Raw genomic sequence first — 19,820 nt, 5'->3', positions numbered from 1 at the left:
ACCTCTATAAATGCCTGTTGCCTTCTAGCTCTTTCCTCTATTTCCCTTGACTTTCCTCCTGCCCCACTATCATGCTCCATCCCCACCTGGGTTACAGCTATACCTCTTCTTTATGTTTCCTTATCCTTGATCATTCCCTACTAGGCCTACCACTCCCCACTCACCACCAATTTGGATCCCATGTTGTTCCCTTGTCCCTGGGTTTGTTAACACCACTTCCTTACCCCCCTACCTCCCCCTATCCCAAGTCCCCCCTGGAACTGTCGGTCCCGTTGTTTTTTTTTTTTAATGTGGTATTTTTTAAAATTTTAATGTGACTTTTATTTCGTGTCCCTGGATTAGTCTGGGTACTTTAGAGAAACAAATGTATAAGAGAGAGTTTTATATAAAGGTTAAGTGAGCATCAAGAAAACATCCCAACCAGTGCTGCCCAAGCTCACAAGTCCAACATTAGCCCATATGTCCAACACCAAGCCACAAAGTCCTCCTCCATCTCACAAAACAGGCACAATGATGCCGACTGTAGGAGGAAAGCTGAGCGAGTGAGTGTACAAATCCCTCAGTGCTGGCAGGGGTCTCCACATGGGTGCTCCAGCACCCAGGGCTGCATCGAGGTACGTCCATGTGGCTTCTCCTCAGGGGTCTCTTGCAGGAAGTGAGCCTTGTCAGCTAAAGCAGAGAACTGCCTAAGGCAATTGCACCCTGGTCCGACCATCAGAAAGCAAGAGACCCGAGAACTAGAAAGGCGAGGCTCACTGAGCCATTTATCCCTCTACCCTTCAATTATCCCTGTCAATTATTGGACAGATTGGCACAATAAACTAACTACCTTGATCCTTGTATATATTTTCTCATTTTTCAGTCATTTATTGTGGTACTTCAAAGCCAGAATGTTATTCACAGATACTCAATTGATACATCCCATTAAACACAAAATTGAATCCTGTTGCTTGCTGCTTTTCTGATCACGCACTCGCCACCTGAGATGAGAAGTGAGGGCCTTTTAAAATATAACCCAGGGAGCTTGCTCTAATTCTCCAGAAGACCCCGAATGACTTCTTTTTTCCAGTCCCTTAAATACGTCTAAGTTATATGTCACTCAAACATGAAAGAACTGGCAGCTTTGGTAAGTAGTCCCTCAAGTACACCATTTTGTCAGTAATCATAATCTAATGATGCATGCAAATACATGTAAGGGATTTTAAAATATTTTAATGTCCTAAACAAAAGAGGAAGAAACGAATGTCCATGCATGTCACTCAGGGCAAAGGCATCCGTGCCCACCAGCACTGAGCTGCATAGACGCCAAAAGCAGAAGAGAGACCACCGCCCCCCACTCCACCCCTTCCCCCCTCCCCCCTCCCCACTCCCTCCTGGTGTCACTCAAGTGCTGCTGAGAGGGAGCGGCCCAGGGCCTGCACAGCATGTGGCTCTGCATAAGGGCCGTAGTGACACCCTGGTGGCCAGCTGGTCACAATGCAGGGGTCAAGAGGTCATGTTCAAGGGGTCAAGGTCATGTTGCTGGAGGAGTCTGAGGAAGCCGTGATGCCCCTCGGTGCTCAGTGCAGGGTCTGTGTACAACTTTCCCGTCAGCGTCAGACCAGCGAGGCCACAAAAGCAGCTCCTTGGCAGGTTGAATGGCAGGACGATAGAGTAGTGTTAAAGCAGGAAAGGTAAGGAAAGAAATCTATGTAAATATTGAAAATTTATTAAAGAAGGGGATAAAAACAGGGAAATGGTAGTTCTTCCATCTGTTGTCAGCTTGAGAATGAGCATGCTCCCCCCAGCTGCAGGAAGCCCCCTCCTCTCTGGTCTGGTTTCTTCGATGTCACCATGAGCCTATGGCCCAGGAGAGGTACTTTCTTCCCACTCAAACCACTGATGGACCAGGAAAGGCCAGGGCGTGCACAGCGTCACCTGTTCTCTAGGAGAGGTTCTCCTTCCACAGGGATCTGTACGCAGGCACCTGCCATCCTGTCCTGCTCCTGGCCTTCCATTCTCTGCTCTGGGTCCAGCTGGTCAGCAGCCTGTTGTTCCGGGCCTCGGCATTGGGCACAGTTCCCCAAATGCCGCAAGCAAACTGCCAGAGCTGCACTCAGGGAAGAGAAAGAGAGACAGTCAGGGATGCACATCTCAAATCCTTGCAGAGACCCCCAGTCGGGTGGCCCTGCCTTCCCCAAGCCTCCCAAGGACATCACCCTGGGTGGGTACACAGCTCAGCAGATCCTGGCTCTGCGGGGACCGTGGGATGGTGCCCACAGCAGGTTCATCCCACCTGCAGACACTGTGCCATGGGGGAGAGGGGACCTCACAAGCAGCAGCAGGACAGGACCCTGCACCACCGTGGGCCTGTGGGGAGGCACATGGGCCACCTGGCAAGTTACAGTCCGCCCAGCGCCAGCAGGCAACAGTGGGGAGCTGGAGGATGAGCAGAGGCCATGCCAGGGAGCCGGTCCCCGTGGGACGGTGTGTGAGCCGCAAGCAGCTCCTTGAGAGGCGGTCCCTCAGTCCAGGGACGCCTACTCACTCTGTTTATGGCCCTGCTCACTCTGTTCATGACCCTGGAGACCACGCCAACACCTGGAAGAGAAGGAATGTGTTGAGGGTGGGCCCGTGGGCATCCCCCACCTCCCCGGGGTAGGGCCAGCTGGCAGGGCATCCCAAGGAGACGGGGAGAAGGTGAGGAACAGAAAGTCGCTCCTCCAAGAGCCCACAGCTCTCTGGCGTGGAAGCGCCTCACAAGGGGAAAGAACCAGCTCTGCCTGCTGAATGTGGTCAGGGGGCGGAGGGGAGGGCACTGGGGAGGAATCGTGCCTGTCCATGCCGGGCAGCTGAGGGGACAATGAAGGAGTCAGCAAAGCGTGGCACATGGTCATCCCCTGCCTCACCCTCATCCTGCCTTACCTTGGCACGCACCAACAGCCAAGTGCCAGAAGCAGACCTATGACCCCCAGAACGATCATCCCAATCTTCCAGGGTTCAATGCCTGAGGGAAGAGGAGAGGCAGTGGTGGGAGTCCCCAGGCCAGTGGGCACTGGCTCTTCATAAGCTCTGGCTTTCTCTGTGGCCTTGGTACCTGCTTTTCTGGGGATACACTTCCGGTCACTGTTGGGGGTACAGGGACTGTCCTCAACCATCCCCTCAGGGCACCTGGGAACAGATGCAGAGAGAAATGAGGGGGGCTGGGAGCGAGGGCTGGGAAGATGAGAGGAGTGCCACCCCGCCCCAGTGTCCCCTAAGGAGGGGCCTGGCTCTCGAGTTTCCAGGGGTGATGTCCCCCCACTGTCCCTGTGGGGTTTAACACAAGGAGCTGAGCATGAGCAGCTCAGACCCTGGGCCTCCCCGACCAGCTCTCCAGGCTGGGCCTCGTCTGTGCGCCCACACGGTGCCTCTCTGGGCAGCGAGGGGAAGTCATGGTGGCCGAGCGACTTCCCTCCATGTGCAGTGTCATCAAGACCCCTTGGGCCAGGAGCGGGGCCCCGTGTGCCCGTCCGCCTCTCCTCCCTCCCAGCACTCCTGGCTCCCCTGCCCTGGCTGATGTGCTCCTGCCTCCATGGGGGCCACACGAGAGGCTCTGGGCAGACTCTCAGTGCCTGAAACTCCAGGACAGAGAAAACATAGGTGTGATGGAAGGTGAAAAGCTGAGACCAGAGGCTCAAGTGGGAAGAGAATGCTTTGAAAATGATGATGGCAGCATATGTGCAAATGTGCTTCACACATGATTGTATGGATTGTGATGAGATGTAAGAGCCCCCAATAAAAGTAATTTTTTAAAAAGCACCAAACTCTGCCCATATGAAAGCAAAGTGCTCCGACAGAATGCTCTCCTGCTGTGACATGCAAAAAGACGTCATCGGTGAGAAGGCGGAGCTTCTGGATGGGATGGATTGGCACAGTCGCAGCTGCCCTGGGCTCAAACAACACTGACTATGAGGATGGTCGGGGAGCAAGCAGTGTGCTGTTCTGCTGTACACGGGGTCACCATGAACCCCAGCTTTCCGGATGGCCCAGAACAGCAAGAACGATGAGGCAGGATGAGAGGATTCGGTCTGTCCGGGAGCGGCACACGGCCTCCCGGACTGTGGGGCAGCAGGCATGGTCCCTGTCATAACCCCTTCATTTGACCATAGCAGAAATAAAAATTAAATATTAGGATGCATTGGTCTTTCACCAAGACAATCCAAGCTAGCTCCTGTCCAAAGATTTTCCTCTCTCTTTAAGGAAAGTTAAAATCTGTGTGAGTCTCTACAATTCCCAAATGAGAGCCGGCCTGGCTCAGGGAGGTCTTTGCTGAGGGGGAGGGGCGGCTGCAGGAAGAGTGGTGGGACAGGCAGATAGATGGTTGAGGAAGGGTGCTCATACAAGGTCAGGGCCCTCATGCCCATCGAGCCTCCTTTAGTCCCCATGGGGTCTATTCGAGAAAAGTAAACCCTAAGGGGAATAAAAGCCACTCCCTGGAAAGAAGGGAGGCGTGCAGGGCACTGAAAGCTCTAGTCTTCTGGGCTGCGGAACCCCTTGGCCCTTTGTCTCACCTAGGGCTGCACTTGCGGCAGAACTCAGGGGAATCGTCCTTGTAGAATGTGCCAGCCTTGCAGCCACAAATCTTGTCTCTGGTGAGGGTGCACGTATGTGTCTCCTCTTCATAATCTGAGGACAAAGGACAAGGATTTACAGACGCATTTCCAACTCAGAGTCCCCACCGTCCCTCTGCGCCTCCCAGACTGTAACTCTCTATCAGAGTAGAAAGTCTCATCTTACTCCCACAGAGAAGCAAGTGGTTTTGAACTGCTTTCCTTGCAGTTAGCAGCCCGACATGTAACCACCGCGTCACCAGGGCTTCTTAAAAAACAAACAAACTCACTGCTACCAAGTCCATACTGACCCATAGCAACCCTATAGGACAGGATAGACATGCCCTCTGTGGGTTACTGAGACTATAACTCTTGACGGGTATAGAAAGCCCTGTCCAAAAAAAAAAGAAAGCCCTGTCTTTTCCTGCAGAGTGGCTGGTGGCTTTGAACTGCTGACCTTGCAGATCACAGTCCAACTTGTAACCACTATGCCATCAGCCCTCCTTAGGGGGCATAAAGCACAGTCACATCTATGATAGGTACACAGCTATGTAAGAGAGGAACATGACTCATTGTGTCACGCATGAGATTTGGGAGGAAAATAACAATGAGTGGGGTGATGATAGAGAGAACCACTTGGGTGGGCTACCCGCCCACACCCCCAAGTAAAACTGGCCCTGCTAAGAGAGGCAGGAGTGCTTAAGGAAGTCATTGCTGAGAGTCTGAGCATCTGGCCAAGAGCTGACACAAGGCTAAGAAGAAGCTGGCTGGGTCCGCCGCTTCAAACCAAACACATTGCCGGCTACACCTTTTTTAGGCAATAGATAAAATGGTTTGGGGTTTTGCTTTTTTTTCCCCAATAAAGGATAGATCACTATCCCAGCATATCCTACTGATAATTTAAAAGATTTTCCTCTACCGATTGGCATGACTATCTAATTGATTTATTGTATTGGCTCAGAGACATACGCATGTCTTAAGGCACATTGGAGCCCAGGTTTCCTGACTCCATAGCAGCCTTGACCCCCAGTCTGTCCCCCATCACCTCACCTCTGGGCCCAGCGACCGTATGTTCTGTACCTGGTTTACACTCCGAACAGATTAAGCAGTACGGGAGGCTGTTTGAATAACTGGTGTAAGTGACTCCAAGTCTGCAGGGGGTGCAGCGTCTAGTAACTTCTGATAGATAGGAGCCTAGGAAAGGAGGGGGGAAATGGTGATGGAGAGCTTACAGGATTCTCGAAGGCTGGACATAGTCGGCCGCCGGCTCCTCTTAGGTCATCAGAGGAATCTGGACAGAGACATTGGGCTCTGCCAAGCCCAGGTCTGCTTTCTTGATTCTGCATTTCCTATAGACTATCCCTAATCAGTAGTCAATAGAAATATTACACATGGGGTCGACAGTGATCACTGTTGGTGTCTGTAACCAGTGAGTCTCTTTGGACCCCTGGACACCGCCTGAGGCACAGTAGAGCCAGGAGTTTGTTAGGGAATATAAGACTGGCAGATGGGCAGACCTCTTTTCTGAAACACCTCTGGGTGGGTATGTTGTGCCGTGCTGTTCATTTTTAACTTCCTATTGTGAATTGGGTGTAGGTTGACACCCCGGATCATCAGCTTTATATTGCACGATTCACACACAGTCTGTTTTACCGCATTCATTGCACTCCCCCTCCTTCCTGTGCTACCTGCCTCTATCATGCCTTCTTTCCTAGCTCTGCAGAACCATGTCCTTGGTTAACGCTGCCCCTTGCTCCAAGTGGTCAGTTATTCTAAGGTGTGCACACATCAATAGTGTTTTAATCCCCCTTAGAGCAGTGGTTCTCAACCCGTGGGTCGCGACCCCCTTGGGGGTTAGATTGACCCTTTCACAGGGATTGCCTAAGACCTTCAGAAAACATATGGCTTCTCTATCTGTCTCCAGGCAGGTCCACCCACATGCAGGTATGCCCACATATGAGTACCTGGCATGAAGACTGTTACCCATGCTACACCATGCTTCAAGACAACATTTCATTTATTTGTCATTAGCAATAAATATTTCACAATATATAATGACATATTGTTTTGTGATTAATCACTATGCTTTCATTAGGTTCCATTTGTAACAATGAAAATGCATCCTGAAGATCAGATATTTACATGACGATTCATAACAGTAACAAAATTACAGTTATGAAATAGCAAAGAAAATAATTTTATGGTTAGGGGTCACCACAACACGAGGAACTGTATTAAAGGGCCACGGCTTTAGGAAGGTTGAGAACCACTACCTTAAAGTCAAATCCCTTGTTTGGCTGAAAATTGATTTACCAGGGTGAGTTCAGTACCAGACCCCAAATCATAATCTCTGTCCTCAGTGAGCTCAGGGTCAGTGGAAGACATCAACAAGAGCAGAAGGGATGTCAGCAGGGGCCAGGTCAGAAAGGCCAACCTGAGTCCTAGGTGAGGTTCGTTCCAGGTTCTTTGGGACCAGAGGTATCCTGAGACCAGGGATCTACCACATTGTTTTGAGATATGTTTTAAATGCTTTTGTGTTGGTTGGTTGGTTGGTTGGTTGGTTGGTTGGTTGGTTGATCTGGAGGCCTTGAAATGACCTTAAAAAGCAAAGACACCGATGGTGCCAATGGAGCACGCTTGTTTAGATGATACTCTACAGACTTCTACTGACTCCAGATCTGACCTCTGAGTGATTTAGGATTTCTATGAGTCAGCCCCAATGGTCACAGATATTCTGATGATGAGCAACTGGGTTTTTTTTCTTTTGATTTATGACTCCTGTTCAAGTGAATTAATTAGTGTCATTGAAATCAAGTATTTATCGATAGACCATCTGCTGTTCAAGAGAAGAAGTTATGAAACTCTAAAGAACTTCTAAAGCATTTGAATCAAACCCAGGCCATCAGACCTGGGAAGGCAAGGGAAGAGTGAATGTGTCTTTCCTATACAGCAGCAGTTCTCAACCTGTGGGTCACGATCCCTTTGGGGGGTCCAAGGACCCTTTCACAGGGGTCACCTGATTCATAACAGTAGCAAAATGACAGTTGTGAAGTAGCAATGAAAATAATTTTTTATGGCTGGGGAATCCCCACAACAAGAGGAACTGTACTAAAGGGTCGTGGCATTAGGAAGGTTGAGAACCACTGTCCTACAGGGTTACAGATGACCCAAAAGATGTTCAAGACTGGCCTGAGAAAAGAGGCTTCCTCCAGGCCTGAGCTAAAGTGCAGGCGCCAAACCTGCTCCACCACCCCTGTTCGGAGGCTCCGCTCATCATCTCCCGGTTTGCTCCTTCAGGTAACCTTCAGGTAAGCTTCTTTCTCTCCTGCACCATCATATGTTCCCCCCTCTCCTGTTCATTTTTATCAGGCCCGAAAGACACGCGAAAAAACCCATCTTTGAAAGGCTTTGCTTCATATCACTGTGATCAATTAACAAGTGCTGCTGGGACAATTAAGGAGACCACTGAAAGGTCATAGAGTTGCTTCTTTCCTCTTTCCCCTGCCATGGCCTCCCTTAATTTTGGCAAAATATATTGGATATGCAAATTGTCATTTCAACCGTAACAGTAATTATGTTCACAACTTTGTGGGGCCATCACAGTCAGTTAATATCCAAAGGCTTCTCGCACCCCAAACAAAATCTCTGTGCTCATTAAGCAATGCATATCCATTCCTCCCCAATCTCAGACCCTCCTATCTCTTGTTATTTTTTATCGCTATATATTTGCCTCTTGTAGACCTCCCGTAAGTGGGATCATATAACATTTATCTTTTTGTATCTGGCTTATAGCATCCTTCTCTATCATCCTCACGACAGGACACTCGGCCTCGGAACCTCGCCACCAGAGGTGGGCCTCCACAAGTTAGGCTTCTGCCCTCCAAAAGCTACTGACAATTTTGGAAAGGCCAGTCTCTCTTCTGCTTTCCACTGTCCCCAGAGTGGAAGAATGCACTAGAAGGACTCACAGGACTCGGGGAAACTCTTAGCCATACTTAAAGTTATCCATTTATAACGGTGCAAAGTGCCTCTGGAGGGCACTGGAGGGATCAAGGAGGGGCTGTGAAAGCAGAAGCTCCCACTGTATCCTGCATGGTAAGGTAGGCACAAGAGTTTTACATTCCAAGGGGGGTGGGGGGGGCTGAGTTTCATTTGTTTGTTTGGTTGGTTTGTGTTCTCTAAAGGGGTGGTGGGCCAAAAAAGTTTAGGAATCTATGACTTATTCTAATAAGGAACTACTTTCTCCACTCAATTCTTTATCTTATCCTTCTTTAAGGTAGCTCAAGGGATTACGTTGTTCTTCCTTTCTTAATCCCTTAAGGTCGACAGTTAGGTTATTGTTTTGAAATCTCTCTTCCTAAACGCAGGTCCTTTTTAAAGGCAGGTATTATCCGCTGTCCAGTTCCCTCTGTGCACTGCTCTCATTGCATCTGCGCATCTTGATAGGTGGCCATTTTCATCTGTCTCAATTCTCCACATTCTCAAAGTTTCTTACATAACCCATTGCTTATTTAAGAGTATCTACTTCAATCTCCATATATTTGTAGGTCCATCCATTTTCTTTCTGTTTTTGATTTCTTATTTATTATAGTCAGAAATGATACCTTGTTTGATGTATTTTGAAAATTATTGAGATTTTACTAGTAGTCTAACCTGTGGGGCAGCCTTTAGAATGCCCCGTTTTCACTTGAGAAGAGTGTGCTCTGTCTGGTAGGTGTAGTTAGTTGATAGTGTTGCTGGACTTCTCTATGCCCCATTGATCTTTCGTCTGGTTGTTCCATTCATTACTGAAACTGGTATATTGGATCCTCTATTACTAGTGTAGAACTACCTATTTCTCCATCAGTTCTGTCCATTTTTGCTTCATAAACTTCAGGGCTTTATTGTTATGTGCTTATATGTTTATAATTGTTATATCTTCTTGAATTCAACAATTAATCGATATATACCATTCCAGATTTCTGTGGTTATATTTTCAGGTAATAAATTTTTCCATGTGTTTACTTTCAACCCTTTCATATCTTATTACAACCCCAAGGACTTAAATAGCCAGAAGAAATAAACAGAAGATTTGTTTCTCCAGACGCAGGAACACAAAGAAAAAGCAAGCATATCTGAGGGGTCTGCGGAATACCAATAAACAGAAATCATACATATGATGAGCATTCCAAAGGCAGAAGAGAATAAGATGATTTCATAAAAAAAACCAAAACATTTCAATAAATAGTGACCAAGAAATTAGGAGAGAATATGCGTCTGTCTTAACAGAAGATAAGATGGTGTCATTCCTACTGTCTTCATACTAAGAAAAAATAGATGAACAATTGAAAACCAACAGCTCTTCTTATATTTGTCAGAGAATCGAGATCACAGAGGAAATGCCTGCCTTCCATGCTGTAGAGAGACAGAATCATGTAGAGAATCACTACTACCAGCAAAAAGGATGGGCAGCAGCACCACTGTCTCCACAGGGCCAACATCTGGTAAGGATACTAAAGGAACCATTAGCAATGTGCTGAGTGTGGGGTAGATTGGAAGATAAGAACTCAGAGGAAACCCTTGGGAAGGGCATCCCACTTCTGTGATTTTCACCTCCAGGAACAGCACAAAGTTTTTTAGGGTGAATTGGGGAGGGGGAAAAAAGCTTCTTTGTTCCCTCTTCTCCTTGACCATGGCCATCCCTCAAGAGAAAGTGATTTATCAGAGACAAGCTAATTTAGGGGCTTTGGAGACTAAATGAGTGGAGGAGAGGAAATAACCATCTCCAGCCCCTCAAGCCTTCCACTTTGGGAAAGGGAATTGTCAAGCTGCAACTTCCTGTAAGTCTATCTTCAGAGAAGGAAAATAACCAACTGCAATAACCCTACAGTTACCGGCACACTCAGTGCTTAGAGACCAGATGCTCCCCCCTAAAATGGAGAAGAAGGGGAAAAAATGGTTTTCCCTCTTGTCGCTTCTATTCAACATCATAACAGAAGTCCTAGCTAATGCAATTAGGTAACAAAAGGTATACAGATTAGAAAGAAAGAAAATTATCTTGTTCACCAGTAGCATGATTATTATACATATAAAATATCCCTAAGAATCGGTTTTCAAAAACTTCTGGAATGAATAATTGACTATGATATGGTAACAATATAAAATTATATTTTAAAAGTCATTAAGGTGGGTGAGGGGATACACCGGGCAGTGTAAGATAAGATAAAATAATAATTTATAAACTATCAAGGGTGCATGGGGGAGGGGGAGCGGGAAGGGAAGGGGAGGGGAAAAAAGGAAAATGAGCTGATTCCAGGAACCCAAGTGGAAGGCGAATTTTGAGAATGATGAGGGCAACGAATGTATAAGGGTGCTTTACTCAATTGATGTATGTAAGGATTGTGATAAGAGTTGTATGAGCCCCAATAAAATGATTTATTAAATTTTTAAAAAGTCATTAAACACCATCAGGGAATGGACAACAGAAAAGTGGGTGAAAGGAGATGTTGGACAGGGCAAGATATGACAAAATAATAATCTATAAATTATTAAGGGTTCATGCGGGAGCAGGGTGTGGGGAGGAAGGGGAAAATATGAGGAACTGATACGAGGGGCTTAGGTGGAGAGCAAATGTTTTGAGAATGATGAGGGCAATGAATGTACAAATATGCTTTACACAATTGATATATGTATGGATTGTGATAAGAGTTGTATGAGCTCCTAATAAAACAATTTTAAAAATCCCACCATCAAGGGAAAAAGTTTGAAATATAAAAATTATTTTCCTTGCTACTGTTATTAATTGCTACTGTTATGAATTGTAATGTAAATATCTGATCTGCAGGATGTATTTTCATTGTTACAAATGGAACATAATGAAAGCATAGTGATTAATCACAAAACACTATATAATTATATATTGTGAAATATTTATGTGTTTTCCCGATGGTCTTAGGTGACTCCTGTGAAAGGGTCGTTCGACCCACAGGTTGAGAACTGCTGATCTCATGCTTCATATCTAATCAAGTAATATAAATTCTATATGAGAAAACAACTACAAAGTCTTGATGAAATAAAGTTTAAAAGTTCTAAATAAATTACTTGATAGTTCATGTTCATAAAACAAGAAGAATGAATATTATTAAGTCAATTCATTCCAACTTTATATATAGATACAGTCCAATCCCATCCTAACTACCAAGAAGCTATTTTGTGGATACAGAAAAACACAGATAGCCTCTGGAAGCTCTTCTTTTTTTAAATCATTTAATTGGAGGCTCATACAACTCTTATGCCAATGCATACATCCATCCATTGTGTCAACCACATTTGTACATTTGTTACTGTCATCATTCTCAAAATATTTTCTTCCTACTTGAGTCCTTGGTATCAGCTCATTTTCCCCCTGCCTCCCCGCCCCTTCCCTCATGAACCCTTGATAATATATAAATTATTACTATTTTGTCATCTCTTATACTGTCCAACATATCCCTTCACCCACTTTTCTGATGTCCATCCCCCTGGAAGGGGATTATACGTAGATCCTTGTGATCAGTTCCCCCTTTCTACCGCACCTTTCCCTCTTCAAGTTCTTAAAGAACATTTTTATACAAAAACGAACCAACACAATACTCACAAAGTTAAAAAAAGAATGACTGATAACATCCTATTTGAAATATTACAAAGTTTCAGTGATCAAGATGAAGGAACAGACAGATCTATAAATGGAACACAATAGAGAGCTCCAAAAAAGAATTGCCCAAGTCAGCTGACATTACCTTCTGCCTCTGTTTATATCCTTCATGCCCATCGCCTTCTTTCACTAGGTAATTGCACTGAGTCCTGCCCATCTTTGCACTTCAGCCCAAGGTCACCATCTCCAGGGTGCCTCCCTAACACCAAGGATGTCTTGCCTGCTACTAGCACATGCTGACACACTGTACACTTAGGAACCATGACCTGCAGGAGAGAAGTCTAGAGGCACACGCAGACCGCTGGTAGAAGGGTGAGGGTCAATGTTAGAACTCACCTGGTGGACACATCTGCTCTAGGCTTTGTTGTGGGGCAGTTGTTTTACTAGGAATTCTCTCTTCAAGGTTCCTTGAGACTGAGTCAGCAAGGACCTGTGAGGACAAAGCAGGAATGGCATGAGTGGCTTCCACACCCTAACCTGCCCCAGGACACAGGGACTGTTCCATTCACCCAACCTCCAAAACCAACCTGAAACTCAACTTTTATCCCAGCTCTAAATTCTCACACGACATTTTATATCCATGTTTGTTCCTTTATTTTTAACTTCTTATTGTGCACTTTACAGAGCACATCATCAGTTTTAATTCATCGGTTCATACACATTCTGTTTCATCTTATTCATTACACTCCTTTCAATGTAACATCATCTGTCTCCATCCTCCTCTTTCCCTACCCCTCTTGTTGCCGAATAGTTGATTATTCTAAGGTGTTCAAGTCTCGCTGGTGTTTGCTTTAGGACTGGTCTATTGTTTGGCTGATCAGTAGACAAAGGAAGACCAAAATCCTCACAACTGGACCAAATTTAACATCATGATAAGTGGAGAAAAGGTTGAAGTTGTCAAGGATTTTGTCTTACTTGGATCCACAAGCAACGCTCAGGGGAGCAGCAGTCGAGAGATCCAAAGACATATTGTGTTGGGTAGATCTTTAGAGTATTGAAGAGCAAGAACGCTACTTTGAGGACTAAGGTACACCAGACCCGAGCCATGGTATTCTCCATCGCATCGTATGCATGTTGAAAGTTGGAAGACAATTAGGAGACCGTGGAAAAATAGATGCATTTGAATTGTGGTGCTGGAAAAGAACACTGAAAGTTCCATGGACTGCTAAAAGGACAAACCAGTCTGCAATGGAAGAAGTAAGGCCAGAGTGCTCCTTAGAGGCAAGGATGGCAAGACTTCATCTTCCATACTTTGGCCTTCTTATCAGGAGGGACCTGTCCCTTTGCTAAAGTGGAGGGAAGCGCCCTGAATGAGAAAAGCCCTCCAAGAGATGGAATTCCACCACATGACCTGGTCTACCCTGGTCTAACCTCACCCCTAACCCTAACCCTAACCTCACAAAAATGGCCACGTTGCAATACACATTTTGGCACATTACAGAAGGTTGTCTTGTTTTCCTTGGGATGTTTGGAAAATGCTATGTAAACCGACTTCTAGGGAATCTAGGGTAAACAACTATTAATCTCTGCCTTGTCATTTGAGACTTTTTGGTACAATATTCATGCATGATCTTTCCCCAATAACATGATTAAAAATATAACTAGAATATAGATTCCTGGGGGTGATGCTAAGGAGATGGTGGGGGCATAAGGGGGAACTGATATCAAGTTCAAGAAAGAATAAAATGTTTTGAAACTGATTGTGGTAGTGATTATACAATACTGCTTGATATGATTGAACTATTGGATGGCATGATGTCTGGATTAACTCCTAATAAAATTGTTTGAAGGAGAGCGGGGAGGGAGGTGTAGAAAAGTCAACCCAGATACAGAAGGATCCAAATCTACAAGAAATAACATAGGAAACCAGAGATATCGATTTGTAATGAACATAATTGCAAAGTAAATAGAAGGTATAGTGTAGTTACAGAATTTCCAAATAGAGAAGCAGTCAAGTGGAGTTAATGAACTTGGGTGAAGGGAAGGTAATATTCACAAAGAGAGAGTTTGGCAAAAACAACGGAGGCTGGGGAAGACAATGGTAGTCGTGTCTCAGAGGTAAATACTGTTATACACAGGATCCTGCAGTAATGGTGATCTTGAGTAGGTCAAGAGGTGCTTGAGTAAACAGGACAAGGGATCACTACATGGTTTCAAATAGGAAAAGATGTGCCTCAGGGTTGTATCCTCTCGCCATCCTGATTCAATCCATATGTGGAGCCAGTCATCAGAGAAGATGGAAATTGTCAAGGATTCCATCCTGCTTAAACCTGCACGCAATGCTCTGGTGACAGCAACCATGAGATCTAAGGACACATTGCATTGGGTACATCTACTGCACAGAGCTTCTTTAAAGCATTGAAAAGCAAGGATGTTATTTGGTGGACAAAGATGTGTCTGACCCAAGCCATGTCATTTTCAATTGCCTCATATGCAAGTAAATGTTGGACACTGAAGAAGGAAGACGGGAGAAGAAGTGATGCATTTGAATTGCCATGCTGCTAAAGAATATTGACAGTACTACGCACTGCCAAAAGAACAAACAAATTTGTCTTGGAGGAAGTACAGTGGCATGCTTCTTAGAAGCAAAGAGGGTGACACTGCCTCGTGAGCTTTGGACATGTTGTGAGAAGGACCAGTCCCTGTGGGAAATAGAGGGGCAGTGAAAAAGAGGAAGATCCTCCAGGGGATGGATGGACACAGGGCTGCCACAGTAGGCTCCACCGTCACAAGTGTGAGGCTCGTGCAGCACCGGATGGAGTTCTGCTCTGTGATTCACAGTGTTGTGAGAGGCAGGGCTGACTCTAAGGCACCTGACAACGATGGATTGCCATGGCATAACGAATTCCCTTTTTGAAGCTCCACATATATTCCGCCTCCATTGGGTTATGCTGACCACTGACGGCTTGTCTGAGAGGCCAGGGCGGAGCAGCGCCGAGACTTGCCCAGGTGTGCCCTTCATGGAAATCGGGCAATTAGGTCTGAGTGCTCATGACTGCCTTGATAAGAAGGTACTGAATCATCTGCCATATGCATATATTCTCATCTGCCATATGCATACATTCCCAGGATGCTCTCTTCCCCACTCTTTTGGCCCACCTGCTGTGATGAGTGTCTGCTGGGAGTCATGATTTTGTGATGTTCCCTTTGTTCTCCATGTCCTGTTCAAGTGCTGAGTTTCAGTAAATCCGTAGATGCCATTAAGGTTAGCCCTCAAAGGCATCAGCGGCTCCTCGGGAGTGAAATGAGGCCATCAGCTTCCATAATGGCTCCAGCCTTGGAAACCCTATGGAGCAGGAGCAGTGCGACTCTGTGCTCTACAGTTACTGTGAGTCCCGGTTAACTCAGGGGCAGTGAGAGTGAAGCATCATGGCGAAGCACTTGACTTTTAACAAAAAGGTTGGTGGTTCAAAGCCACTCAGTGTCCCGTGGGACACCAGCGGGACATCATTGATAAAACTCATATCCTGGCTAAATAGCCACATGGCAGCTGAAAATCGTATTCCCTAGCTTGTCATGCATTCTTTCCAAAACTTGGGACTTTTTAAAAACACCATGGGACATGGGGAAAATTGTTAAAAATTGGGAGTGTCCCGTCAAAAGTGGGATATCTGGTTACCTTACTATAGGAGAGAATTCTTACTGTTTGTTTCTATAAAAATGACAGGCTAGAAAGTCCTAGTGCAGGGGTGCTCAATACGTGTATCATGATCTACCAGTTGATCGCAAATGTAGTGTGGGTGGATCGCATGGCATTAAAAAAGTAGATGTAAGCCTATCATCAATCCCGTCACTTAAATGATAGTGCAGCCAATCAGTAGCAATCTTAGGTGTCAAACGCATGAGCAAACAACTGCACTAGGTGCAGCAAAACTGACAAGCTAAGTTATTGCCAATTTTTAGATCTTGGTTTTTTTCTCTTAAACGTAAGAAAGGGTATTAAAATGAGTGAGGGAGCTGGATCATGTAAGAAGACAAAAACGTATCAAAAACGTATCACTTTCACACGGAATAGGAGATTTTGACACCACAAGCCGACATTTAACTGAAGTCCAGAGCCATGAACAGTTCTGGAACTTACTCGCAGAGGGAAAGTATCCAAACATGAGAAAATGTGCTACCACCAATCTTTTTGTTAAAAGTCAAGTGCTTCGCCATGATGCTTCACTCTCACTGCCCCTGAGTTAACCGGGACTCATAGTAACTGTAGAGGACAGAGTCGCACTGCTCCTGCTCCATAGGGTTTCCAAGGCTGGCGCCATTATAGAAGCTGATGGCCTCATTTCACTCCCGAGGAGCCGCTGATGCGGCTTGACTCCATTATTAGGCTCTGATTATTTCTGTGAGTCGGCCTTTTCCCATAAAGATCATTAAGTCCAAGGACCATTCCACCCTGACTGATGAGCATTTGGAAGTGTCCTCGAGGCTGGCTGTCAGCAGCTACTGTCCGGACTAAGCATCCCTGGCTCATTCCATTCAGTGCACGCCATCAGAGTAAACTCAGGTCATGACAAAAAATGTACATAGTTAATTGTGCTGTGTTTTGCAATATGAACTCAATCAGTTATGCAAGGTACATAAACATACATTGTACATATAAAGAATTCTCAATGCATTTAGGAATAAATGTAATATGTATAAATGAAAATGTTTTGTAGTTGGTAGATCATTTTGACTTGATCACTTAATAAGTAGCTCGCATGCTGGAAAAGTGTGAGCACCCCAGCCCTACGGGGTAACTGCCACGTGGGGTTGCTTAGTCAAAACTGGAAGGCACCTAACAACATACAGATAATCAATAAATCAACTCTGAGTCTTGACTTAATTAGGGAGTCTAAGCGTCCTTACAAAAAATTAGGAGCTTTTAATACTTCATTTTTGTAACACTTTGAATATGTAAACCAAGGATTTTCTCTCAAGGATGAGGGAGGCATGCTGCATTCAGATCTTATTCCTGGTTTTAAAAGCAGGCAGCTAATCTTTATGATTTCATTAACATGCTGGAATCTATTATTCTTTTGACTGATGGCATGTTTGATGAAAGATCAAGTTCCTTCCAATTCATAAATCAAAATGTAAAACCAGAATCCTTGAAATCACAGGCAGCCCTGATATGATCAATGAAGACAAACATGTGCATAAGCAAATATGGTGAAGAATGCTGATGGTGCCCAGCTATCAAAAGATAAAGCAGCTGGGGTCTTAAAGGCTCAAAGATAAACAAGTGGCCATCTAGTTCAGAAGCAACAAATCCCACATGGAAGAAACACACCAGCCTGTGTGACCATGAGCTGTCGAAGGGATCAGGTATCAAGCATCAAGGAACAAAAAACCATATCATTGTAAATGAGGGTGAGTGCAGAGTGGAGACTCACAGCCCACTGCTAGCCAACAGTACACCCCTTACTCAAGGGTTGTGGGGAGGAGAAGAGTCAGTCAGGGTGCAGGGTAGCAATGATGAAACATATAACTTTCCTCTAGTTCTTAAATGATCCCTCCCCCCCATCCCACCCCCCACTACCATGATCCCAAATCTGCCTTACAAATCTGGCTAGACCAGAGGATGTACAACACTGGTACAGATAGCAACTGGAAACACATGGAATCCAGAACAGATGACTCCTTCAGGACCAGTGGTGAGAGTGGTAGCGCCTGGAGGGTGGAGAGAATGTGGGGTAGAAATGGGGAACTGATTACAAGAATCTACATAGCCTCCTCCCTGGGGGAGGGACAGCAGAGAAGAAGGGGGGGGAGACATCGGACAGTGTAATATATGACAAAATAATAATAATTTATGAATGATGAAGGGTTCATGAGGTAGGGGGGAGTGGGGCAGGGAGGGGGAAAATGAACAGCAGATATTAAGGGCTCAAGTAGAAGGGAAATATTTTGAGAACGATGATGACAACAAATGTACATATATTCTTGACACAATGGATATATGTATGGATTGTGATAAGAATTGTATGAGCCCCCAATCAAATGATTTAAAAAAATAGAAATCACAGGTAGGCATTTTAAAGACATGCACAACTACTGGCAGGAAAGGCAGGATCCCAGGCGGGCCCCAAGGCCTGGGCTGGAGCAGCACCCCACAACCACTCCTTCAGGTGCGCACCCACTGATAGCCCCACACCCAGAGCCAGCGCCCTGGAAACGACCGAGGCCTCCTGACTGAGCCCCCATTCGCTGGAAACCCATTAGAACTAACCAACACTTAAAACTCCTTCGTCCTCATAACTTTGTGTGGATATTAAAAAAAATTTTTGAGACCTGGAGGGTGCACTTGACTGGAGCCTCCTGGCACCCTGTAGGGACTGAGGGCGCACAGCCTCTGGTTGGTTTCTTGGGCTGAGCTTCCCTAGGCTCCCGGCCCCGCCCCTGAAGCTCGGCCTCCAGGAGAGTTCGCACCCTACAGCATCCTGCACGAAGGCATGCATGCCCAGGCCATGACCCGGTGACGCCCAGTCTCAGACGGATTGGCCCCCGGGGAAGAACGCGACGGGAGGTGGGTGGCGGTCGGTAGGGATGCGGAACTGGAGGCGCCCGGCGCGCGGGGATCCCGGGGGTGTGCGATTCGCAACCGCCAGCCCATCCGCGGGAGCAGGGCCGCTCTCTGCTCTCAGAAACACTCGCAGCTTCGGGACCACGCGGCCTGGCCCGGGGGGGGGGGGGGGGGGGCACACTGGCTCCACGGCCAGAAGTTTGGGGCTTTGCTCTGGGGTTCGCAGCTCCATCCCACTCCCCTCCAGGGTCGGAAACCTGCCCCAGAGTCCCAGGGGGCGGGGGACCCTCGGTCTCTCGGCCAGTGCGAACAGCAGGACCCGGGGAGCCCGCGCTCCCGCGCCTGGGTCGTCCGCCCGCGCGCGCTGGGCTCTGGGCAACGCAGCGAGCCTGCAGCCAGCCCGCCTGGGAGCCTCTCCCCGCCAACCCTTCGGGGTCCCGCGTCGGGACCGGCCACTTACCAGGGGCAGCACACTTAGGGCGACGAAGGGGAACATCCACAAGCCTGGAAGCCCAGCTTCCCACCAACTCCAGCTTCCTGGGGTGTGCCCTGCACGCGTCCCGCCTCTCTGGCGGACTGTGCACATGCTCCCCTCCGCGACTTGGCTTTAACCAGTGCTGGCTTCCGACCCGCAGCGGCTTTCAACTGTTCATCTGTTTCCCACTGTGCTGAGGCCTTGGTCCCACGCCAGGTACAAGGTGACTAATCGCTGCCACTGTCTAGATAATTGCACTGAGTCCTGCCCATCTTTGTACTTCAGCCCAAGGTCGCCATCTCCAGGGTGCCTCCCTAACACCAAGGATGTCTTGCCTGCTACTAGCACATGCTGACACACTGTACACTTAGGAACCATGACCTGCAGGAGAGAAGTCTAGAGGCACACACAGACCGCTGGTAGAAGGGTGAGGGTCAATGTTGGAACTCACCTGGTGGACACATCTCCTCTAGGCTTTGTTGTGGGGCAGTTGTTTTACTAGGAATTCTCTCTTCAAGGTTCCTTGAGACTGAGTCAGCAAGGACCTGTGAGGACAAAGCAGGAATGGCTGAGTGGCTTCCACACCCTAACCTGCCC

General features: G+C 46.8%; 1 protein-coding gene across 3 annotated transcripts; it reads right to left on the bottom strand.

The window, feature by feature from the left end:
* Window positions 1–1,686: 1,686 nt before the first annotated feature.
* LOC142455021 (tumor necrosis factor receptor superfamily member 10D-like) lies at window positions 1,687–19,361 on the bottom strand. 3 transcript variants are annotated; one of them, XM_075556511.1, is made up of 8 exons: window positions 19,209–19,361; window positions 12,580–12,673; window positions 5,622–5,765; window positions 4,533–4,647; window positions 3,077–3,150; window positions 2,905–2,986; window positions 2,528–2,580; window positions 1,687–2,089 (listed from the first exon to the last, which is right to left on the bottom strand). In XM_075556511.1, the coding sequence occupies exons 1-8, from the start codon at window positions 19,332–19,334 to the stop codon at window positions 1,914–1,916; spliced, it is 864 nt and encodes a 287-aa protein (XP_075412626.1). In that variant the 5' UTR covers window positions 19,335–19,361; the 3' UTR covers window positions 1,687–1,913. The 3 variants fall into 3 exon arrangements, with proteins under 3 accessions (XP_075412626.1, XP_075412624.1, XP_075412625.1); XM_075556509.1 differs by having other exon boundaries at window positions 2,905–3,150; XM_075556510.1 differs by having other exon boundaries at window positions 2,905–3,150; window positions 5,652–5,765.
* Between the last annotated feature and the right edge of the window lie 459 nt (window positions 19,362–19,820).

This window comes from Tenrec ecaudatus, chromosome 8 (assembly GCF_050624435.1).
Source record: "Tenrec ecaudatus isolate mTenEca1 chromosome 8, mTenEca1.hap1, whole genome shotgun sequence".
Taxonomy (NCBI): Eukaryota; Metazoa; Chordata; class Mammalia; order Afrosoricida; family Tenrecidae; genus Tenrec; species Tenrec ecaudatus.
Note: the sequence above shows the minus strand (reverse complement) of the source record. Positions and strands in the feature narration are given on the sequence as shown.